Raw genomic sequence first — 25,819 nt, forward strand, 5'->3', positions numbered from 1 at the left:
TTATGTAGAGTGTCTTCTTAGAACCAAAGCAGGTCTGAAGCAGGGGGTGTGGATACAGGATCTCTGGGTTGTCTCTGAGGGACGTTGGCAGGACATCCTTGGGTGACTGGGTTGCAGGGTTTGGAGCACAGTCATGATTTGGTCTCTTTGTCCCGGTCAACAAGTCATTCCTTGGCACAGGGTCTAATTGGGTGGTATACTTGGTCTGCAGCATTGTTTGGGTGACTGTTCCAACTTAACATCCACAATAAGTCAGGACCAAAGGTTTCCCAGCAGAGCATTGTTATTCACTTCAACTGTCAGTGGTTTTAATGTAGTGGCTGCTCTGCGTCACTGTACTGCGTGTGGGTGTGTGAAGATTTTCTGGGTCAACAAAGTTGTAGCTGATTTTGCCTCTATTTTTTTAAAGGGATATAATGCTATATTTTTCCGCATGAGAGTAAGTTTTGGTTCTGCTGCCAATCATCTGTGTGCTTTGTCCTCTGGGCTGCAAAGTAAAGTTGTCATCCAGCGAAGCAAATGTGAAAACAGATGCACTCCTAGGCCTGCCAGTCAAATCGTGAGAGAGAGCAAAAGTCAGTTCAAAATATGCTCAATCCAAAGTGAACACATGGTTAAGTGAGGAAGGATCAAAGACCACATCCCTGTGGTATTTGTATGCTAATATTGATGGTAATTATGTGAGACTCATGTGGTGTGCTGACTGAAGAGGAACTAATGCTGTAATTACATTCAAGAGTAGCGCTTCAGGTAGCAGAGTAGTGCAGACGAGCCATACGAGCCTCGGGAGAACATCATAGTGGTACATGACTGCCAGGATAGCACAGAGGAGGTCCTTGGGGAGCAGCTGAAAGCAGTGCACCTCCTCGGGTAGCTCACCTGAAACCCTGTAGCCACTCAGCACATCAAATTACTGGCATGCACGGGTTTCTCATTCATTTGCATCCACGTGTATTTAACTGCTGTCCTTAGCATACCGCACCGTAAGAACCACTGAAGCTAACAGTCAATGCCGAGTAGGTAGATTGTGTGAGTTTCAGTCACTTTCCCACTAATCTCCAGGCAGCAGTCCCAGGAGTCCCTGTTTTCTTCAGTCCACCGCCAGAGCCGCAGCCTACTCGCTGTTCTCATTTCTCATCTCTCCACCTACCAGACAGCAGTCAGAAGCACATCAGCTTACCTCTGTCTGGTGTGTGATATAGGCCACATATATAGGCAAATTGGTCTTAAGTGGGCCAAGGATGACGGGAGAGGAGAGGATCAGCTAATACTATGTGCCAGCTATCTCTATTTTCTCTTTTAATCTTTTGTAAAAACCTACTTTACTGGCTTCTTTTTATTCCATCAACTGTATGTAAAAGACGGAAGTAATCAGATTATATTGAAGTCCATGACAAAAATACCTAATTACTTGCGATATATTTTGTGGGCACAAAATCAGCAATGTCGCGGTGATGTCACGGTAACTGTGTCCATCTTTTATAATCTGTGTCTTTATGGTTATGAACTTATTACATGACATGTATCTAGGTTTAAGCTCATCATTACCGGACATTCATCATCATTATTGTCTACCTCAGGCAGCTTCCTCTTCCGTGTGAACAGAAGCTAAGAGTGAATGGCTCCTTTGAAAGCCGTGATGTAAATTGAAAGAGTTAGTGATCCGTGGGAAACATGACTCCCTTGTTGTTAACACATTTGTGGTTCCAGATGCAGCTCTCTCTGAACCCAAACACAGACTGAGCTTTGACGATTTTGAAGAACTCAATGTGTGAAGATCATATTAGCATGAACCCGAGGAGTGGAGCACTAAGGTGGAATTGATTTATTTACCTCTGGCCCATCTCAAGTTTTCTGTATATGTTTAACATTATTCATTTTTTATCAATTTGTGTTCTTTAGAGTTGGATTGCATTCAGTTTTGGACAAAACCTAATTTCTCAAGTACCTTTTATCAGCTTCAAGGTTTCCAATGTCCAGTTTTTTGATGGAATTTGATTTTGTTTCATTTTCATGTAGGACTTTGTCTGCTGATTTTCTTTTTGTAGGTTTCTTTTCAACTGGCCTTTCATACCTGTTTTCTTTCTCTGGTTTTTCCCTTTGGCATCTAAAATATCCACAAAGTCTTTTTACCTTTTGGGACTTGCTACAGTAGTCAGAGAGGCCGATCTCACTCCCAGCACCCTTTCACTGCTTTTCCACGGACAGATTTGAACAAATGTCACGCAGCAGTCGGGGTCATTCTGTGAAAAGAAAATCATGGAGGACTGTGTGCTGCGCTGGTGAATATCTTGTGGTAGCCCCTCCCACACCTGTTCAGTGAAAGGAGGAAAACTGAGACATTCCCTGGTCAGGATGCCTATGCCTGACAGTTACCATAATTTTTTTATGTGTACTCATTTATGTGCTGTGAAAGGCATATTTAAAATTAACCGTAAACTGGCTGAGTACTTTTAGTGATTCAAGCAACCAATAACAAGTGAAAGTGAGTGAGAACAAACACAAACAGTAGTTTCATCATTGACAGGCTTGTCTTTACAACAACTTCCTACCATCTTTTGTGAACTTGTTGGTTTTTCAAGCAGAGCGCTTTGCTCACAGCATTCTATATTGCCGTGGCCGGTGCACCAAAGATGCCTTTTCTGATTGCTGAGACATTAGTCGATAAAAGTTCTAAGGCTTGAGCTACGAAAGGTTTGAATTGTCACAAGGTCTGCATGCAGACATGCACCTGCATTTGCAGATTTGGCAAAACACACATCGCTTCTGTCGTTAATCATCACCAGGATTGTGCAGTTGTGACCTGTGAGTCAAATAAATAATAAGCGCCCTCATGTTTAAAGGAGTTAAGACTGACAGACTTCATTGGTCTTTCCCATCTGAGACAAAGTGATGATGACAAAGACAGCATGTCCAAACTATTTATATCTTATTATGCTTATGCAATACCGCTCCTCCTCTGGTCAGTCCAGAGGGTTTTTGAGCAGGACGGGACTTTAAGAAAATGAGATGAAAAGGTCTGCTTATTAGAGCCTCTTCATCAACCCTCTACTGAGATCAAAATCAGTATTAGATGGAAATCCCAGGGCAACCTTGGCTCTTTGGATAATGCCAACAACAGTTTTGCCAAATCTCTAAGGATTTGCCTTCTAATCTGAGTGTGATCTCACACTTTCTGAGTCTAATGCCAAAAGTGATTACGGAAATGCTCGCTCGCTGTAGAACATACACTATTAAAGAGAACATAATCAAAGAGAAGGATGGTAACCGGACTGCTAACAGACATACCTTTCTGTCAAGTGAAATTTATTACACAATTGTTGGACTGATTTTCGATATAGTACATAGTCTGGTTACGTGGTCACATGGGAGACTTGAGCCATCCTGAAAGATCAGCTGAAGTGATTATTTAGGAAGTGAGCTTTTGAAGAAAGGAAAGTGACTGTCATCTGAATGATTTAAGAGTAAACACAGAAAAATATAATTGCAATGAATTGTTTTTACCTTTAGAGCTGGCAATAATTAAATTAAGAGGGATAATTGCTAGTTAAATGGTCATAGAGAAAGTGCTGGCGCTGTTGTTTGGAGTGTCATTAAAATCTGGATAACATTCAGCTACAGCTTTATTAGTTGGATGGTTTCACCTAAGAGGAATTTTTATTGACTGACAAATGAATCACCACAAAAAGGATAAATAAAAAAAGCATTTTATTGAACCCACTAGAAGTGTTTTTTGTTTGTTTTTTTCACTTGGATATTACATTGACATCAAAGTGTGGGAGTCACGGCAACACAGCAGGTTGGACGCCTGTGAAAATGCTCCAGACTCCAAAAGTAGGGGCGAGATGATCTCTGCGACTGCCGGGAAACTCTGCATCTGCTCTTTAATAAATTAACCAAAACAGTAGTTGGTAGACAGGACAGCAGCTGTACTCGCAGCAGAAGAGGCAGATTAGTAGTGAGAAGGATAACAGCTGCAAATTAAAACAGCTCCCTGATTGATTTCTTTCATAATAGGAAGCGCTGTGACTGCCCATCGGACAGGCAATAAAGTGGTGTTTACTCAGCCTGAAGTAAAGTTTGATCAGTAAGAGGGACTGTGTGTGTGTGGCGACTTACAGGAGGTGATATCATGCAGGTAAGCTGAGAATCAGCTGATATGGGTGGTAATGGAGGTCAAACGGATCTTTTCCAAAGAAAGTTGTCTTGATGAGAGCACAGCGAGGGTCAGGTGCGGCAGCAGAAGACTCGTTCACTGTGTTTTAATCTGAGGTCAGAATCTCCATGTATGGCAGCGACTGGCTGGGCCGGCATGCTTGACTGTCGGCCAGTTTACAGCAGGCTGGATGGATATAGGCAGTGTGTGGAGCATCATCCAGCAGTCTGACATGTGTTTAGCCTCTTATTCAGTGAGTGTAGCTTTCTTCTTGAGCATGATGCGTAGGAAACTAAAGTTAGGGCTCATACCTATGAGACAATAGTGTACTTTTTTAAAAAGAATGGCATGGTTAAATTATAGCTACTCAGATCTCACAGGCCTTTCTCACTCGGTTGCTGTCCAGTATCTCTGTCGCATGATGCCAGCGATGGCACCACCATTAAAAACATTCTTCTTTAATTTAAGGTTTTGTTCCACTTGCAAATCATTTTCTCTGTCATTTCAACTTTATACAACTGGGATGTACAGCTCGACTGAAAATCAGCAGTCTGCTACAGTTCATGTTGGCTTGGCAGCTTTTTCTGACATTACTTATTCTTATGGGTATGTCATGAATGATGACCTATCGTGCTAATTTTCAGCTCCATGTTTTTATTATTGGACCCAGAATTGAAAATAACCTTTATCTCATTCTGTGCCTAGGTGCGTCCACTCAGTTCACTTCTGAAATAAGCTGTTTAGCTTCTCTCCCCTTAAGGCAACTGTCCAATTAGTGTAATGGAATGGTTGCCTGCTGATTGGCTGAACATCAGGTGGGTGGAATTTCTGTGCTTCCAGAGGTGTTTGCCTGAAATTAATTTCTAAAAGATATTTTCTTTCCCTGACATCATACAGAGCCAGGAGTAGAAAAAAGTCTGGAGACAGAGCTTCTGACTCACAGGGATGACTTTTTACGCTGAGCACATCATTTGAAACTTTGGTCATAGAAGTGTACACACAGCCTGGGACAATTCAAAAATTGTATTAAGAATGATACATTAGTAATATATTTGCGTTAAAAGCATGCCCTTGAATCTTGGCTCCCTGTGAGACGGCTTTCAGAGGAGTCAAATCAATTTTCTTCTCCACAGAGAATTTAGCATTTGTTTTGGGCTTCCTCTAAAAAGGGGTCTAAGCTTGATGTGAGTGTTTTTTATTATTATCCTTTATTGCTTACATAATAGCAGCACAGTGAGGTTCTCTGAAACTGACTTGATACATGCTCAAAAATCCAAGTAAGGAAATCCAAAAAGTTGATTCTGTTCAGTCTTGAAATACAGTTTTTAGTGGGAAAATCTGTTCATCACTCAGCCTCTCACTGAAAATGCTGTGTCCAGATAAACAGCAGTAACTTCCTGGGCTCCCCTTAAATTATTATATAAGAATGTAAGAATAAGCTAAGAATATTATTGATTAGTGTCAGCACGAGTAACTGTATACACTGAAGGACCGTAGTAGCATTCTTCTTGCTGAGCTGACACCATTATGTTTATGAATACACATTCCTCTATGTGTGTGTGTGTGTGTGTGCGTGTGTGTGTGTGTGTGTGTGTGTGTGTGTGTGTGTGTGTGTGTGTGTGTGTGTGTGTGTGTGTGTGTGTGTGTGTGTGTGTGTGTGTGTGAATAATCTACTGATTATTATGGAAAGAAACTGATTGTTAAGGCCTGTGTTAAATCATCAGATGCTTTCTTTAGTCCAAACTAGAAGTGGGCGGATTGATCCAGATATCGATATTGGTATCAGCTCAAATCTAGCATGATAGGATTGATACTTCTGTTTGTACTATTATACTACTGCTATTCTATACAGTATAGTATACTACTGTAATACTGTTTCTATATCCTAAGTTCAGTATGTAAACCACTGATTTGTGTTAAATAATTATTTTTATTCTTCTTGGAAACTAAAAATTATACATCAAACCTGCACAATGAGAAATCTCTGAACTGTTTTGCATTGACTGCTACGTCTGTTTTATTTACAGCCTATGGCACATTTAAACAACAGAAGTTGAACCAAACTGCTTTAGATACAGGCACATTTACACTCCAGATCTTTAAAAAACCCACTTTGAAATACATGGAAAGCTGAAAGGTGTGTTTGGTTGTATTAACTATTGTAGAAAGTAAAAAATCACAGTGGTCATTAAAATGTGTTCTGAATATTTGCAGATTGATGATGATTCATCCCATAAATCATGGCACACTGCTCTCCCCTACATAAGCTGCCTTTATAAGTATCAGTATGTTGGTATCTGCAATACTGACCCTGTATTTACTTGGTATTGGAACCATACCAAAATTTAACAGCACTAGACATTCGGTGTAGAAATTTTTGAAACTGGAACAAAATAATGTTTTTTTTTAATATATTTCTCAACTAAAGGATCTGATAATCGAATAAATTCAAATTTTCGCAGAATTTTCACAGAATGCCTGGAGCCTTTTTTTTCTAGCCGCCTACTTAAATGTCGGAAATTGAACAGAAATAAGAGTTTTTTACCCTCTGTAATCTAATTTGTGTAATATAAAGGATATTGGATGTGGTCTTTGGAGAATTTTCAGTGGAACATTTCTAGTCTTACTGGCTTCTCAAACAGCTTTACACTGTAAGCCACATTCATGCACTCATGCAAAGCTTTGTCTATCACACACACACACATAGAAATAGAACATTGCTGGTCACAAGCCAGTGTATTCCTAGTGTCAGTCCTAAGCCCTGATAAATTGAAGGGATTGCATCAGGAAGGATCTTTGCCACTGGTGCTGGTGACCAGCGGGGCAGAGTTGGAAAGAAGAGAGAGAAGAAGAGGGCAAAGGTGTGTTCAGAGTCAGGGAAAGAAGAGGAAAGGTGAGAACGTGGAGGTGAGAGTAGGGACGTTACATGTAGGGACTATCACTGGCAAAGAGGGAGAGCTGGCTGACGAGAGGCAAGGCTAAGATAATTTGGACGTGTGCAGAGGATGAATAGTGGATAAGTTGGACACATAATTTTAAAGATGGAGCTGCCAGGGAGAAGGAAAAGAGGAAGACCAGAGAGAAAGGTTCATAGATGTAATGAATGAGGAAGAAAGCAGAAAGTTAATGTGAAGGAAGAAGATTGGATTAGCAGATGATTGGCTGTGGCAATCCTAAAAGGAGCAGTCAAAAGAAAAAGACAAATCTTGGCCATGATGATCTTTGACATGTAGTGTAGATGTCTGTACCTCTACACTCCTTAGATTTGATTTATAATCATTTTGAAGTGACTGATTTATTTTAAAACTCTTGAGTGCCAAACAAGCTCCTTTGAGCCTCCTGAACACGTGTGTTAATAGAAACATGTCAGTCAGTGCTGTAAATCGCACTGCAGTGTGTCCTGTTTGTTTCAGTTTGATAACCTGCCCCCTGGCCTCTGTTTTTTTTCCATGTCCTCTTTTTTATGAATAGCTGCATCTGTTATGCAAATTCTTAAAAGCCTCGAGTAACCATGGAAACTATCAGCTGGGTTGTACGCCGAAGTGCTGCAGCTTCCTCACGAGGATATCTGGGTACAAGTGTGCTGCTGTCAGGGCATGTGTGTCCTTATAACTATGTTATAAATACAAACAAGGCGGGGGGATAATTGTGCATGTAGCAGTGATGTTTTCCCTCTTTATTGTTTGTACATGATGACTATTAATCTAATCTTTCCTTTTCCTGTGTTTTTTAAATAATCAGTGTCCAAATCCTGGTCCAGTGATTCAGGCAGATCACATGCAGTTGCCTGCCTTTGTTTGTACTCACCATATGTTGTGGCGGACAGCTGGGCATGCATCTCTGTCTCATTACAATCTCTGTCCACTCCTGTTACAGCATGATTGAAAGGCCACGCGGCCCTGATGTGCAGAAATCTACCATTCTCACATATCATTGTAAATACAGTGGTTTTATAGCTTACTGGATGTAAGTATCCTTTGCTCCTGCCATTTTCTCCTGTTCTTTTTCAGCCTGCATTGAAAGGCTCCATCACAAAGTCAGATGTAATGAACGTTTTATTTTTGTATCCCAGGCCTCTAAGCTCTGAACTAATGTTCGTTTTAAAGGTTAGATCCCTCTAAACTGTTCCTATGGTAAATGTCAGGCTCTCGGTTCTTTCTTTCTTTAAGTTGCCCGTTATTGCACAACTTCTTTTTAACATTTCAGTGAGGTATTTAGGAAAATAGGTCACTTCCAAAGTTTCTCTTCTGCCTGTTGCCTCAGGGCTCCTTAGTGCCTGTACATCTCAACTGCATACATTATACACCATACACTGCACTTCAAACATCTTTTTTGCTGGTTCCTTTCTACATTATGTATTTCTGACTTCATTTTACCATTTTACCATGGAGGACGAGCGGGTGCCTCGGAGTGCTGTTACCTCAGCTGGACAGAAATGAGCAGTTTGACACTGACACAGAAGCCTTACTGTATGAACATGAGACACACTGCTAAGGTCGACTGTAGTCACGAAGGAAATCTCTTGGTCTGCCTTTCCACTCTTCTAAATCTTTTAGGAGGAGACACTGGCTGGTGTACAGCAGGAGTTTCATCTGTACGGAAAGGAAAATAGATGTTTTTATGATGCACTTTGCATCTGTGTAAAATATGTAGGATGTAATATCTTAGATCGTTATGAAGGCAGTTAATATTATTCTACTAATAAAACACTAGGTGTTCCCCCACAGCAATAGAGGGAAAAAAGCCAGAGGTGGAATCTGCCGCTCACTATACTCATATACTATTTTACACTCATATATGCTATATATATTTACTGTCATATTATCAATGTAACCATTTTTTCTGTGATCTGCAAGATCCAAACATTATATAACAACCACGATGAAAAATAGCCTAAGCTCTTGGCCCATTCTCCAAACTCCCCACACACAGATCTAATCCAGAGTCCCTTCCCTTTCACCCGTACTTGTAGATCAAACCAAAGGACTTGTCCCAATGCCAGACTCAGTAACCAAATGCAAAAGGTCTCATTCCCAGTTGAAAACAACAGAAAAGATCCATTCTGCTTTTGTGCACCACAAGACGAATTACATTTTCAGGTTGTTTTTTAAAAGTTCCATTCTGACCACCTGCACTTTTTACCTGTCCACCACAGACCTCAAACGTGTACAAAGGGCAGGTTTAAATATAGAAATTTGTACACCAGCCTTACTATGATACTATAATATAGGGTCATTGAGGATCATCGGTGACAGTGTAAATGGACTGGTTCTTAAAAAACACTTTTGTACTCAAACACGTCCCATTCACTCGTTCACTTTTCCATGTCTAAGTGCTTTCTAGCTAACATTCATACTCCCACAAACACATCTGAAGCAACTCTGGGTTCAGAAGCCAAGGATGCTTTGGCATGCAGACTGAATAAGTCAGGGATAAAACCACCAACCTTCTGATTAGTAGATGATCTGCTCAACCTCCTGAGCCACAGCCACCTCCGTGTCAGAAAGATTTTCAGCTATGACTCTACGAGACAAAAACAAATGTTAATGGCCACATGCTTGCCTCTTCTTTTTTTTTTTCAACAGCAAGCAGGCTCTGCTTGCGGCAATCCTTCCCCTACTTACTCGATTTGTCTACCTGCAACTTCATTCTCTTCCCCAGAATGAAATTCAACTTGATGGGTTACTGTTTCAATAGTTTTGACACTGGAGCAAACCAGTTCAGTGGTCAGAATGGGACTTCCAGGTTGTGATCTAAAAATAGCAGTCACGCTGGGAGAGGTCTAGATGCACAAGAGGCGGTGGCTTCGATGACCTTGAAGGGTAAACTGACCCAACGCAAATCAGGTACACTAAAAGTTGTGATTTCAGCTTTTACTGCAGAATTCATTACCTCACAATACAGACTCTTACATTAGTATTAACAATCCAAAAAAAATAATCTTCATCAGTTGCCATGGAAATTTGTGATCATTAGGCAGAATGGTTTAATACTGTGGTTGAAAGGTATGTGAAGCTGACAGTGTCTAATAGAGCAAAGCACACGTTCCATCAGGTATTAATAATTATATCTAACTATTTACTTACTTTCCACTGCTTTTAAATTTTTTACAAACCAGAAAAAAACTATATGATACACACTCACATAAACCAAGAAAGGCATAAAGGAAAGGAAAAGGAACAGGAACTGAAGGAAATAGATTCTGCCAGGCATCCAGTGGCGCAGCACTTTCTATAATTGCAACCTGGTGAATTTGTTGTCATGGCTACACTGAGTAGTGGGTCTGCACACTGGGACCAGTTAAGATCATTTTAGTTTTGATGCATTAGTAGTTTCACAGGCTCACAGACACACATATAAATGTGAGATGTTACCAGAATTTCTCTACTGCTCTACTAGATTATGTATCCAAAAAATAATAATACTTTAAAAACAGCAACAGGGATATATTGTAAATAATGAACCTCTTAACATCCACCAGGGTTCAATATCTTGACCACGGTTACTGGACTGGAGGAGACGAGGTATCAATCCACTGACCTTCTGATTGGTAGATGACCTGCTCTATCACCTGAATATCAGCTGCCAATATATAGCGTGCAATTTGGGATTACAGGTTAAATGCTGTAAGATTATTATTTGGGGATGATAAATGGATGGATGAACCTAAACTAGTCCCATAAACAGGTCACTAGTGAACCTGTGGATATTCAGAACTGAATTATATAACAGATGATGCAATGTCTGGCTGAGAGTTAGAAGAGCAATACCAATCTCATATCAGTATATTCAATATAAACCATTAGCTTGTTAACTTAACTTACCATAAAGAATGGAAACTAGTGAAAGCAGCTAGCCTGGTGGGGTCTAATGGTAAAATTTACCTAGAAAGGCCTCTGTGAGCTGTTAAGGAGCCAGGTTAGCTGTGTCCATCTGTAACTACTCTGTGGGATAAACGATAGACTGCATGAATTTTCAACAATCATTCAGGGCTTTGCATTTTGAAGCTGCTGCATTAGCATTTTGCCCGCTACCCTTTAGTATTTAACTTCTTGCGTGTCTGATCATGAGAGTAACAGTCAAAATCTTGAAGTTATTTCACAGTACCATTGCACAGTCTATCGTGAAGTCACTGAATGTCCAGCACAGAAACTGAAAACTTTTTCATGTCGTCCCGTTAGCATCACAGCCACAAAAACCAGGCCTCTCCTGTTGCAGGTAGTGTTTATAGTAAACGTCACGAGTAACTATCTCCACTCAGTGCTGACACCCAATCCTGTCACAGGAACCCACTGACATTTAGTCTTTGTGGTAAACAAGGACCACAGGCGCATTAGAGGAAGGTCACCGAAGACAGAAAAATTAGTGAATGCTAATTAGCTGTCCACAGACACCAGACCAGTAAGGGAATCTGTGTTCACTACTTCGCCTAGGTTTGTAAGCTTCAGGTCTAATATGTGATTAGGCTCAGCATAATATCGCCATGGAGATAATGGGCGTATCTCCAATGGGAAGTAAATAGCATAACTTAATGACAAAAAAAAAAACAGATTAAAAGCTTCCACTAGGAGTCATGTATTTGTCTAATTCCTTGTCAGAAATCTAAGAAGCTACACATTAATGTGTGTTCATGCACTGATCATTCAGTCGAGTGTCTGGTTCCTGGGTTTTGGATTTTTGTTTAATAGTTTTGTGTCTCAGGGGTTTTTTTTCTTGTGTTTGTACCTTTGCTTTTTGATTCGTAGAAATTCTGGATTCCTGTTTGGATTTTCTTATCATCATGCAAATAGATTAAGTTGTATTTGTTTTACTATGACTGACTCTTTGATTCCTGCTTTTGCTTTGTAGTTATTCTAGTGATGAGTCTCAGTTTTGAAATTCTCTGTTTTGGGTAATATCCTGTTATTAGTAACAGTACTTTTCAGCAGTACCTCTGTGATTCTCTGGCTCTGTCTTGTACGTCTGTTAGTGTCTGTCCCCCTTTCTGTTATTGTGTCTGATGTAAATCGTCTTGTGTCTGTTTATTATTTATCTTTTAGTTACTTCCTGTTTGAGTTTGAAGGTTTTTTCTTGTGTTTAGTTTCACTTTCTGTTTTTCCCTCTTGTGTGATTGTCATCCTGGCCTACCAGTCTTCACCTGTGTTACTTACTTTCTGGTGTGCTTCATTCTCCAGCTGTCTCCTGCTGTCTTCTCATTTGTTGTTGTCAGATTTTCTGTTATGCTCACATGAGTCCAGACGCCAAGTAAGGAATTTGTGTTATCCAGGTAAATTGTTGGCTAATTCTGGGTTTTCTGTACTACAAACGGGCTTCACTTTTTGTCCTCGTTGTCCTACCACCATGGTAACTTATGCTGCAAACCTAACCTGCTTCACAGCTGGTTAGGATCCAGATTAGAGATCAGCAGGTACAAAATTTACCACTAACTGACTAAAAGGAAAATGGAAAATAACGTAACCATCACTGGAAGATCTCTCAGATGTGTATGTGTGGATAGGGGACATCATGTCTTTGTGTTTATAGTCTTAGCTGTAACTTTGTTTCTTGTTTTTTTTCTGCAAGCTGAAATTTTTTTTTTAACAATTTCATTATTCTCTAAGCCTCAACATATGAGCCTAAAATGATTCACCTACACTTTACTTGCTTATGAAATTTGTAACAAATTTGCACGTAGACTAAGCCTGCATTTGAATTTCGTTTCTACATTATTCTTGCTCTCAGACCATTAGATGCCACCAGCGTTGCACCTGTGAGGACTAAAAACTAAAACCCTCCTTTTAAATTTTTAATTTAATGAAACGCTCAATTATAATCCATCAGTATTGGCAGTGTATGACCAATCCTGTACTATCTGCTCACAGAGATTCCAGGGATCTTCCAGGAAAGATGGTGCTATTTTCTTGGTCACGAGGCGTTGATTTCGTACCTGCCTGCTAGAGAGCAGGTTAACCACCTTCGTAATTCTAAAAACCCAGTTATAAACCTGAAGTTACCTGAATAAGACAAATCCTCTCATTAAAAAGCAAGTCAAGACAGTAAAAGCCCCGCCCTTGTAAGTAGTCATCATTCACTGCTAAATGGTAGTGTCTGATGGCTGCTGACTCTCTTTAAGGATGCTGATTACCTTCTCTAATTACAGGTAAACCTGTTTTCACTGGAATATTAATTACAACAAGCTCTGGTTACTTTCTCGACTGGTACTTTTGTCTAATTAACAGCACCCAGACCTTCATAGAAGATAATCAAGAATCAGCATCGCTCTTGTTATGCACTACAGCACCAAATGGTCCATTTTCACAGAGTTGGTAATGATTCAGCTGAAAAATTCTGTTCGTTTTCCATTCACCTGCCAACACTGCTGCCACTTTCATAGTGAGCAACGACCATAGCAACAAGAGACAGCTGGAGCTCCAGCCTGCAAAAAAAAAATAATAATAATAAGTATCGAGAACAAAGACAGATTTTGAGAACTTGTCATTTTCAGCTGAGTGTGATGTGTCTTCACTGAGAGGAGATGTGAGATGGCTGTGAGCCAGGAGCCTTGCCAGTGTGCTGCATTTCAGGCAAGCAGAAAAACGCCCACTGTCTAACAGGATTGTACATCTGAGGATCACAGACACCATACTTATTCCATTAGCAGGGCTCACCCATGCAGACTCTATTTTTTTTCCCATCCAGCCTGGAGGAAAGCTTCCCAAGCTTATTGTGGGTTACCACAGTAGGTTTATTTAAACAGGGACATGCTGTTTGAAAGCCCAGCCTGTCTCTGAGGTTCAGCAGAGAGTGCAGCCAGCATGCAGTTCATTAAATGTTCACAGTTCTTCAGACAAGTTTTCTCTTTTCTCTAAAGTCTTTGTGGTGACACCCGCCCACTGACTTGTCCATCAACACAATCCTAATGAAAATGGTGGAATTTATTACAAGAATTATGTGTAATTGCTGTACGATATGAATGATTCTTACATGAGGTGGAGTGGTGTCACCTCACAGCAATCAGTGGGTTTGAATCCACTGATCGCTCTGTGTAGAGTTTGCATTGTGTCCTTGTGCCCGTGTGGGTTTCCTCTGAGAAATCACAGTTCAAAGTCATGCTTGTGGTAGGCTGCGCTCCAGATACAGCACAGAGTGACGCCACTCCCGAGTTAATGCGTTCCAGAAAAATGAGGAAAAACAGGATTTATTTCAGTTCTTAAGCTAAGTAGAGCCATTCATGTTCATCACTGGCAATACAGCAAAATGCTTGCCTTCTGACTTTACTTCTGACAGGAGCACAGCATTAGGTTAACCTAGATTCTAAATTGGCCTTAGGAGTGAATGTGAGTGTGAATGGTTGTCTGACTCTCCCTGTTAGCTCTGCGATAGACTGGTGAGCATTTCAGGGGTGTAACCTGCTGGGGTAGGCTCCACCCCTCTCTATCCCTGAATTGCATAAGTGGTTAAAAAATGGGTGAAAAAAAAAACAGATCTAGATTAATGTCTATAATATAGCAACACTACAAAAAAAGGCTATTTTTTAATGTCAAAAACCAATTTAAAAAAAATGGAAGATCATACCCTGACAACAGCTAAGGGTTTCTTTTGATAACTTCTGTATTTTCCGTACCATGATTTTTACATCATTCATGTTTCATCTACTACAGACAAATACGTATACATATATACGGCCTATAAAATATGATCTCATAAGAAACATCTCCCACCACTGCATCCTCTATTCTTCTTCATGGTTTTAAGACAAAGCTAGAAAATTTTAACATATTTGAAAACAGATATTTAAAATTCTTATTATCTGTATCCCACAATATTTTAGGTCCATTTATCCGTTATGAAACTTCTGAATGGACCACTCTACGTGAGATTTGTTCTTTAAAATCTCTAAAACAGTTTTTAATAAACAGGCCACAGTGCTAGAGATCCTTCAGTCTACATCATCTAGTGCAGGTGTTCCAGATATTTCAGACTCAAGGTTTTCTGTGGCCTCTGGTTGGAGTACAGATGTTTTATCAAGGAGACTGACGCTCACACGGTGACAGCAGCGCTGGTGCTTTTTTTGTTCATCATCCACAGGGAATAATCTCATTTCACTCACTCACTGCTCTCTTATTGTGTCTTCATTTTCACCGAGCCACCTCTGTTCTTTATGCCACCTCTCACCTTTTCTAAGCCATCCTCGAAAGGTAGACGACTTTATCCTCTGAGCGCCTGGCGATGAGCTTCCAATACAGTGAAGAATCAGACGAAATGCACTGCAGACTGTTAATTATTAGCACAGATCAGGTCTCTTCCAGTTTTTTACAACTCACATAGTAATTTTTTGGAATTTTTGGTGGAATGAATTTAATGGTATATCTTAAATTATACTTTATCTTTTAAATCTGAACTGGGCAACCACTAAAATAACGCAAAATATTATGTACGTTAGACTTCTAGAGGTTCACACAAAGTCAGACAAAAACCAGAAATCTGTGAGCGCACATTTAATGCACTTTGTCTGTGTGCCTCAACGTTTTAGCACCACCTTCACACCTTCAAAAGGACACATCCTGTGAGTAGCCGCAAGCTCAGTAATCCATCTCCCTGTCTTCTCAGTACATAGCACAGGATATACACAGGCTCTCTATAGAGAGGCTCGAAGTTGGGACAGAAAAGGTTGCTAGGCAAGGTGAAAAGAATCGGGGGGGGGGACACAGAAGGTCTTGTAAATTTGGATGCTCAAGTTACAGTCGGAGTAATTTTCTTTATTTAAAAACTGGTTGTTGCTTTTCAATATTACTGTAGAAGCTACTTTGAGCTGTTAGCTTATTCACAAAGTGTCACTACAATGGGTAGCTCCACAGCTGCACATATATTTCTCTGTGCCAAGGGACTACGTACGTTACAAAAACTGCTGAACACACATCAGGTTCCTTCATTAACAGGAACATTGGGACTGTATTTGTATGTTTACTTGATTTTGAGGGAGCGCTCTTGTGCACGGTTCTCCTACCGTTCAACTCACTAATATGCATTATGTACATTGTATTTAATATTCCAAGGTTTGGTTTGTGTTCCAGGTTTTGGTGGTTGTTGTTGTATTTCTGCTGTTTAGCATTTGTATTTTCTGGTCTTAGTTTTGACATCCAGTCTCTGTGTGTGTTAGTTCCTGTTTTACTTTGATAGTCTCCATCTCATGTGTGTTATGTTCAGTTTTGCTTCCCCTGTCTCATCAGTCTGATTAACATCAGCTGCCTTCCCCATCGGTGGCCTGTTCCCTCATTATCCTGTGTATAATCTGTTTCCCTCTGTTCTCTGTTGTGTTGTCCCTCGTTGTAGTTGGATGTCTGTGTTTAACTCAATTTATGCAGTTATGACATGTTTTATTATAACTTATCCTTTAGCGGGACTCAATGCCATAGAGGCCCACAGATCGGTTACTGAGTAACAGGCTAACGAATTGTTGAGTTTAAGTCTTTTTGTAAGGTTTGTTCAAAGTTACAAAATATAAAAAAATGTAAACACTGTTGTCCTAGAAACTATAAAAGTACTTTATGGTAAATAAAAGGAAGGACAGCATGTTCAGGGGTTCATCATAATTATATTATGTAAGAGCAGCAGGTGAGAGCAGTTTTTATTGCACCGCAGTCCCTTTGTGGAACTTTCCAAGAAGGTGATTGTAACCCTGGGGAGTTATAGTGTTTATAGCTGCAACAGGCCTTTTCTCCACTAAGGAGAGGACTTTCCACTTTATTTATTAGCAATGTAATACCATCCATCTGTTCCCTTGTCTCTATTAAAAAACAAAAACACTGACCCAGTATCCTGCAGAGGAAATAACTGCAGCGCCACAGCAGCCCCTGTAGGAGGACGGGTCAGTCGTTTGCATAAAGGGCAGGAAAACATTTATTGGCCAGACACAAACAAGTACAACAATAAGAGGATTAGAGATGCCATCTTGCACTCAACATGCAGACATAAAATAAAATGAAGTGAATCACTGCGTGACATAATCCCCCCATTGATTCATCTCTTGTGGCGAAAAGGGCAAATCCAGTTACAACGAAGAAGTGAATCATCGGTTCATGCTGCGTGACACAGGGAAAAATCCTAAACACCAGTAAAAGAGAGATGGGTGGGTTTTTTTAGACTACAGTATCAGTTTTTTTTAATCAGTTTATATATATATCTGTTCTCAACCCAAAATGTCATTTGAGTGTCTTGTAATTGTGCTTTATTAAGACCTTACACACCCACAGTTTTTATGACGTTCTTCACATCTCTCCTGACTGCACATGTCAGATTTTACATCGCGGGCAACATCCAGACCACTTCGATCTTATGTGTCCCGGACCAGTGAAACTTCCCTCTCTGCCAGTGTACAGAGATGTGTATATTAAAAAAAATGATGTGCTATTTCAACAGAAAGAAATCTGTAAGCATGACTCTTTGGAATTAAATTTTAAGAAGTAAATGTGTAAAATTAAATCTATAACTAATTACTTTTGTGTAGAATGAACGGCCATGGGGGAGGTCTTTATCAGCAAAATACAATTAATGTTAAGTGTAGGCTGTGTGCAGACAGGAAGAGGACCCAAAGTGCAGACTACGGAGACAGACGTGAACTCAAAACAGCTTTAATGCTGAACCCAAAAGTGTAACAAAACTAAGAATACAAAATACACTTACGTAGACAAAACACACAGCAAGTTAAGGGTAGATCGCGACAATGACAAACTGAAACACAGGGCTTAAATACATAGAGGGAGCAATCAGGGAATGGGCAACAGGAGGGAAACACAGCTGGGGCAAATCAGGACTAACGAGACAAGGAAAGCAAAACCAGATACACTAATATGAAACACGGACTTTCAAAGTAAAACAGGAAACATAACACAGAGACGCGAACTTAACAAGGGGATACAGCCGACAGGGGAGACAGAGAAACTATAGAACACAGAGACATAAACCATAAGACGGAACTCTAAGAAACCCGAAGACTAGAAATGATAAATAATATAATAAACTCAAAAGCCCCGGGTCAACGACCCAGGCATCCTAACAATTAAAAGTCCAAAATTTCTGTTCTCCTTCACATTTTCCAAAGTCATCCAACGGACCAGATTGGAGTCTTTACTGGCCAATTCTGGCCCCTATGCCTCATGTTCGAAACCCCTGCCTTACTACATTATTTCTGTATTCATATTGTATTCATATTGCCCTCAGCTGTAATAACTCGGTGATGATTACTTTTCAAGTAATGCCACTTGAAGCCAAACTCTAAATGCGGTCAAAGGTTAGTTTCTGATTAAATGCCCCTAAAACTAATAATACTCCCATAACTCTCACTTGTACTTTCTGCTAAGTGCCAATTAGCAAATCTTAGCATGCTTAGGCTAAAAGTTGCGCTGAGAACATAAATATGATCTCAGAGATGCCAAGAAACTGATGGAAAGCTGATGGGTGAAATGCGCTGCAGAAGCATTTGCAAGCATTCATATTGTGATGCATTTCCTCCCCATGGAAACACATCACTTTTGTAAGTGCTCTGCCTCCGTAATGCATAAGTTTTATAGCATCTGTGTTGATGGAACAAGCCACAAACTTGGGCAAAGTTTGACATTCATTTTGCCTGGAAAAAAATTGGATCATTGTTTCAGGGTGGGGAATTTTTTCCTAATCAGTCACTGCAACAACTTTGGCCTTGTTGCTTGTCCAAGTTAATTATTAACCATATATCTGAACTCAACACCTGCAAGAAACAAAATAACATATGTCTGATAAAATATAGAGGTGAGGAGACTCGTTAAAAATAATGAAATGCTTTGTTTTTTCCATCCTGGCAAATGAGCACGACTTGGTTACACAACTGTATCATTGTCAAGGCCCCCTTCCCTCTGTCTTCCGGTCCTGACGGGACACTCCTTCCCTGTGGAAGCCTCCTGCCAGGTGTTAATAGACACCCTGCTTTCCTGTCCATTCCTCCCTCAATCATGCGTGAAGCTGAACTAACCCCCGTGTGGTGAACGCAGTGTGAAAACTAGGCTACGTCTCTAGTTCTGCAGTCCGCCATGGCCCACTGAGGATCCACTCATGCACACCTTTTCCAGGACAGCAAAGCTTGCACTTGAGGAGGATATTAAATATTCAGTCTCCTGCCTCTACAGGCCTGCAGGGAAAGGAGGCTTGGGGCTAATTACCGAGCCGGAGGGGGGGAGTGTGTGTGTGTCTCTCTCTCAGTGTGTTTGTGCTTGTTAGGGGTGAGTGTGTGCCATGGTTGTGCAGAAGCAGCAACAGCCTTGATCAGATTTATCTTCCATTTATGCAAACAGGAAGTGGGACGGGCTGTCCTCATGACTCCAGTGCTTGTCATTAAGAGCTAATGAGGTAACACAGCACTGACCATAACCCTCTTTAGCAGCGTATCTGTGTCTTAATGCCCCTGCTGCACTGTAATACATTTGCCCATACATTTTTCAGCTTTCAGTTGTGCACTCTGTCAGCTACATAAAGATACTCCAATTCATTTTAACTTTAACTTTGGAACACATTCATTTTGCACTCCATGTGTCCTTACCACAGGGAGCTCATTGGTTTCTGTTGCAAAGCACAGACTGGGCTAGCCTCATTTTCCCTTCGTCACAGATTTGTCACTGCGCCGAGTGTCCTCAGCAGACATCCTTCTCTGCCTGTGTCTATCTGTATCACTGTAGCGAGCTCACATCCCTATAATCTCCTCTCTGGCTGACCCTACTTGGCTCACTACCAGGGTGGGAGGAGAAAAGGTGAGCGAGGGAGATAATTTGATGGGAACTGGAGCTCATCATCCTTCAGGTGCTCTCTTTACACAACACAGCCAGGTTTCAGCGTGATACATTAAAGTGCACTCCAGCCTGCTAGAAAAGTCCTGATCTGTTGAGTTTCCACTGAACACTTCAGGCTCAGTCTTGAGTCCCAGTCTGATGCTAAATCAGCGCGCTCCCTGCATGATTTGCTTTTCCCAAAACTCCACTTTAGGGTTTCTGCTAAGTTGTGTGACCTCCACATCCTGGCAAAACTACTGAAAGCAATGCCGCAAACTTTTACCTTTTACAGTTGAGGGTAACGTTTGTGTTTTTTATAACTTTAGCTGATTTTTTCTCTTGAGTGTGATTATTTAGTTACCTGAAATCTACCTCTAACAGGTCTTATTTGAGAGTTTAATCCATCATTTTGACTCTCTTGGGATCCAGACCAGGAGGCAGGCTATTTCAGGGAAAGCTCTGATAAAGTTTACATTTTGGGGTGCCCTTTAATTCCCTCTTGTTTCTAAACTCCTGTCCTCTCTCATCTCAGCCAAACAAGAGTTTCACTGCTTTTAGCCCCTCTCTCTTTAAAGGCCAAGCTAGGTGTGCAAGCACTCACCTGTCAAGATTAATTAAAGCTTATAGAGGTTGACTGGCACAAGGGAATAATCCCGCTCTCCAGTCGCCTGGGACATAGCCTCCACAGTGACCTTGTGCTGGATTTCACACTGACTCCAGAACAGGAATAATAGGTGTGGCACACCTACACAGCCACAACGGTGTAGGCTTCCTAATCCCCAGCACTATGACTAGACCCTGTTGTACTCAGCAGATTATATCATTAGTAGGTAGCTCAGTGCTTTAAAAGGTCTCCAGTAGCCTTTCAGTGGGTCTGGCTTGCTACGCATGCTGTCCTTTGTAGCAAAGTAATTCATCCGGGTTTTCTTGGAGCCCGGGGCATTGAAGGATTTTAGCAGAATGAATAGAAATGGAGACAGAGGCAGTAAAGTGTCAAAGGGTTTCAGGAGTATCAGTACAATCAGAAACTCACTGTCTTTCTTGCTTTCTTGTCTTTTGCTTACACTCTCTCCCAGTGTAACGCAAGACACTTACAAAAAGAAAAATGCCCCAGAGTTCACATTAGCTCTGACCTTTCTTTTGAAATGCTGACATGAAAGTAGAAAAGCTAAAGGGGCCGTGAACTAATATCATCAAAAGGATGAGCCAGGGCGTTTTAGCTATTTCTGGAAAATGCAGTTAAACGCTACAAATGGAGCAACACCAATTCTTCTCTTTGAAATTGAGTTTCTCTCGGGAATGACCGTCCTTGCTGCCATACAAGACTCAAACTCTTATATCAGTTTTGATACAGTCAAGCATCTTACCTGATCCCAGCCCTGAAGACCAGCTGTACTGTGCCAGTGCAGAGTTGGAGTGTCAGTGTTTTTCCCATTCATCAGCAGACACCCAGTCAGAGACCTGACTGTCAGTTTTCATTAGCCGGCGATGCTTGAAGAAAAGCCAGAAGGTCAATTGAAAACACTGAGTGTTGTTCTGAAAGAAGCTTTTCAAACCATCTGGTCTAAAAACATATTCCGTCAAGGCTGTCATCGTATCAGATTTTCTCTACATGATTAACACAGCCGAAAGATGGTTTTAGTATCTGCACTGATATTCGCTGTGAATTGCAATGAAGCAAAATGACTCCCCTGAATGTACAGCAATGTTTGATGTATCTGTGATACTTTACCTCTTTGTTGTGAATGATAACTTTGATGAATCTGGTTTTGAAAATAAAAACTGTGGCGCGAGCTCCATATTCAGAGTAATGAGAAGGAGCCTTCCATGAATACAAAACAGATGGCTTCAGACTTGTTGCATACTCTGCGCAGTCTTTAAATCTCTACGTGTTCATTTCTGTCTAGACGGCCATCGGTTAAGAGATATTCTGATGATCAAGCATTTGCTTCTTGTTTGTGTAAGATTAACAAAATGGATTGGGCAATTACTTCGAAGCTATCCACATTTGGCATGCATGTGCTGATCAATATCCCGCTTTTTGATTTGTTCAGCTCAGCTTCTGTAGTCTACAATGTAATGTAATTTTACAAATGGACCCCCTGAAAAGCTGAATTTTAGCTAACTGTTATTAAAATTGAAGCAATTGACACTGCTAACATGCTAATTAACCTTGTGCCCCCTTCAGGTTTACCACAGCGATGGACTATGGAGTGCTGTTAAACTGTTTCAGTGTGAACCAAAGAGGACAACTGACTGACCTACACTGTTCTGGGGAAATAGCAGTACATAAGTACAGAGTATTGGAAGTTTATACCTGAGACATTTTTTGAACATTTATCTCTTTTTGTGTTTTCCAGATCCTGGCAATCATCTCCATCCTCTTCATTGTGTTGTCCACCATTGCCTTGTCTCTGAACACACTTCCAGAGCTGCAGGACACAGATGAGTTTGATCAACCCACCGACAATCCACAACTGGCCCACGTGGAAGCCGTGTGTATTGCGTGGTTTACTATGGAGTACCTCCTTCGCTTTCTCTCTTCCCCCAGCAAATGGAAGTTCTTTAAGGGTCCTTTGAATATTATTGACCTGTTAGCCATCTTGCCCTACTATGTCACCATCTTCCTGACTGAATCCAACAAGAGCGTGCTGCAGTTTCAAAATGTCCGCCGTGTGGTTCAGATTTTTCGGATCATGAGGATCTTGCGTATTCTGAAGCTAGCTCGTCACTCCACAGGTCTTCAGTCCTTGGGCTTTACTCTCAGAAGGAGTTATAATGAGCTGGGCCTCCTCATCCTCTTCTTGGCCATGGGAATTATGATATTCTCCAGTCTGGTGTTCTTCGCTGAGAAAGATGAAGAAGACACCAAGTTTAAGAGCATCCCAGCTTCCTTCTGGTGGGCTACCATTACTATGACCACAGTGGGTTACGGAGATATTTACCCAAAAACTCTGCTGGGAAAGATAGTCGGTGGGTTGTGCTGCATTGCGGGAGTTCTGGTGATCGCCCTGCCAATCCCCATCATTGTAAATAACTTCTCTGAATTCTACAAAGAGCAAAAGAGGCAGGAGAAAGCCATCAAAAGAAGGGAGGCTCTGGAGAGAGCTAGGAGAAATGGTAGCATTGTCTCTATGAACATTAAAGACGCATTTGGCCGCAGTGTGGAGCTCATGGATGTAATGGTGGAGAAATCTGATGAAAAGAAGGAGAAACTCCAGGATAACCACGTGTCTCCTAATATCCACAAAGGGACTCCAAAACACAAGTCAAAGACCAACCCCGGCAGCCCCACCAAGACCCTTGAATCAAACTATGCAGAGCAGGCCAAGCCTTCGAGCAGCCCCCAGCACCTCAGTGCACAGAAACTGGAGGAGCTGTACAACAAGATGACCAAGACCCAAACTCAACCCAGCCTCACTGGCAAGGAAAAGGGGCAGCCATCCAAATGTAGACAGAGAGCTGAGCTTGAGATGGGAAGCATCCCCAATAAAGCTATCCCAAGCACATTGGAGGCGGTGACAGACATGAAGAGCATGTCCAGTATCGACAGCTTTATCAGCTGTGCCACTGACTTACCTGAGAGCTCTCGCTTTTCCCAAAGCCCCATAGGCAACATCCCAGGGAAGGTTAGTACAAACCCAAGCCTGGAGACCACCCTGGAAAATGAGCACGAAGGGGCCACAACACCCTTGACAGGGAAAGGTACAAACTCCAGAGGCACTTACATCAACAACCCACTCAAAAGCCGTTCTCATAAAGTCAACTTCAGAGGTGGCGAGGATTCGGGGACGGGAGTCCTCTCGGACAGCTCGTCCATGCAGAGCCCCGAGGCTTCCATCTACACGACCGCCAGCAGCAGAACACCCAGCAAGAGCCCAGAAAACCTACTGCCTAGCATGTTCACATTCCACGATGCCTCCGTCAGTAAGTTCATTGATGCTGACACAGATGAGGAGGAGCACCCGCATGATGGTTCAGTTGCCAGCCCAGCCCAAAGACTCTTGGAGAAATCCAGCCCCAAGTTTAGCCATCGCTCCACCTTCCAGCAGGCTCCCAACCACATGGAGGACGTCCAAAGCAAGCTGGGGAACAGCACGCTGCCGTTTGAGGGGCAGGAGAACCACGTGGCTCAGGAACTTCAGCCACTTCAGGGAGAGAAGAGTCACTCTAACTCTTAAAGAACCAAAAGAAAAAAGACAACAGACAGAATGCGAGTAGAAAGCAAAGGAGGTGACGAGCAAATAAGAAGCACAGTGAGCCTCCTGGCATTATGAAAGGCATGGAAAAGATTTGCGGGAACATTTGAAGAGTTACAAAAATACTTCTATCCCGCGAAGATACAGTAACTGTGCACACTGGGAAAGACTTTTGTGTCCTCTCAAGCTTCTTTCTACTAATGACTCGTAAATAAATCCTTTTAGCAGAGAACTCTTAAGTGATTTTAAAAAAGAAGCAAGGAATGCATTCTGAAGAGTTTTACAATTTGTACATTTCTTTTAGCCTGTCTAGTTGACTACAGTTACTTTCCCAATTCTGGCATCCCCGGATAGCACTTTGACGCCACAATTGCAAAGGCTGTCAAATCAGTAGCAAACCACAAAGGGCATTGAAACATGGCATATTGAGCTGTAAGGGGAACACACGTTTTCTTTTACTTTCTACACAGTATATAACTATATACAGCGTATATGACAAAAGCGAAGTGGTGGGAAAGTGCGTAGTTTGTTTCCTTTATCTTCCTTCCTCGAAACTGGCCTTAGTACACGTCGTCTCCTGTGTTTTATGTTTGTATGGCAGAGCGAAAGCCAGAAATTAACAGGCAGACAGGCAGCATACACGTGTGCTTAATCATTACCTTTCATATCTACTATATTTATTCCTATGTAGCGTTTGTGGTCTCTTGTCTTGTGTGCTCTCGAGAAAGACTCAAGTGTTTCAGTCTGTTGTCGTCCAAAAAAAGTTCAGTGTCATACTCGTTGATATCTTTTCTTCTTTTCTTTTTTACTGCACAGGTCACATTAAACGACACAGAGACACACTGTGAGGTTGCATCCGTGAATGTCCTCCCTGTTCCCGTTGTGCCAGACTGCTGGCGAGAAAGAGAGAGAGCACTTTTTTATTATTAACACAGAAAAAAATTGTGTTATCCGTGTTTGTGTACCTATTTTCTTTGTTTCTAAATGTCTTTTGCGTGTCTCTTAGACTTCATGTCCAATCTGGAGGAAAACTAAACGAAAAAAAACGGTCTTGCGCTGATGAAAGGTTTCTCGAAGGAGCTGAGGGGGAGTCGCCATTCCTGTTGTAGCTGATAAACTTAGCATTAAATGCTTATGAGCATCAAAACAGCTGGAAAGACAGCAGTGAAAATCCCAGAGATTTTCAAATGTTGAGCTTCCGGTTTTAGTAGGAGTGTGAATATTGTACATTTCTAATTACGCGAGTAGAATCTGTTACAAAGATACACATTTATTGTACAAGGTAAAGAATCAAAATAATTTATATTTTTAAGCTATTTTCTAAAAGAATGGATTCTTAGATAAATATATTGTGCTAATCTCATAGTTTTGCATTTCAAGTGTATGTACTGCATTATTTCAACGGAGCTGCATTTATTAGACAATATTCTGTAGTGCATACATTTGTATTGTTTGCTACTGTCTCCCAGTAAATGTCTGTCCTTCTGTTCTTTGTGTGATGTGAAGAACCAAAGAATTATTCTGTCTGATAACTGATGCAGATGATTTATCTCAAAGAATATTAGAAATTGAAGCATTCCTTTTCTAAACAGCAGAATCTGACATATTTCAGGGAGCCACACTCGCTCACTGGGGACAAACATGTGAGCCAGAGAGAGCGCGCTGGCCCCTGAAGAAGACGACTGCTG

General features: G+C 41.2%; 1 protein-coding gene across 1 annotated transcript in view; it reads left to right on the forward strand.

Moving 5' to 3' along the window:
* LOC116333924 (potassium voltage-gated channel subfamily B member 1-like) overlaps positions 1-24,343 on the forward strand; it is a 37,000-nt gene extending 12,657 nt beyond the window's left edge. Inside the window, exon 2 of the mRNA XM_031757217.2 lies at positions 22,293-24,343. Coding sequence (XP_031613077.1) covers positions 22,293-24,113 — 1,821 coding nt within the window. The 3' untranslated portion in view covers positions 24,114-24,343. The remainder of the gene's footprint in view (positions 1-22,292) is intronic.
* The last annotated feature ends 1,476 nt before the right edge of the window (positions 24,344-25,819 follow it).

This window comes from Oreochromis aureus, linkage group 5 (genome assembly GCF_013358895.1).
Source record: "Oreochromis aureus strain Israel breed Guangdong linkage group 5, ZZ_aureus, whole genome shotgun sequence".
Classification (NCBI taxonomy): Eukaryota; Metazoa; Chordata; class Actinopteri; order Cichliformes; family Cichlidae; genus Oreochromis; species Oreochromis aureus.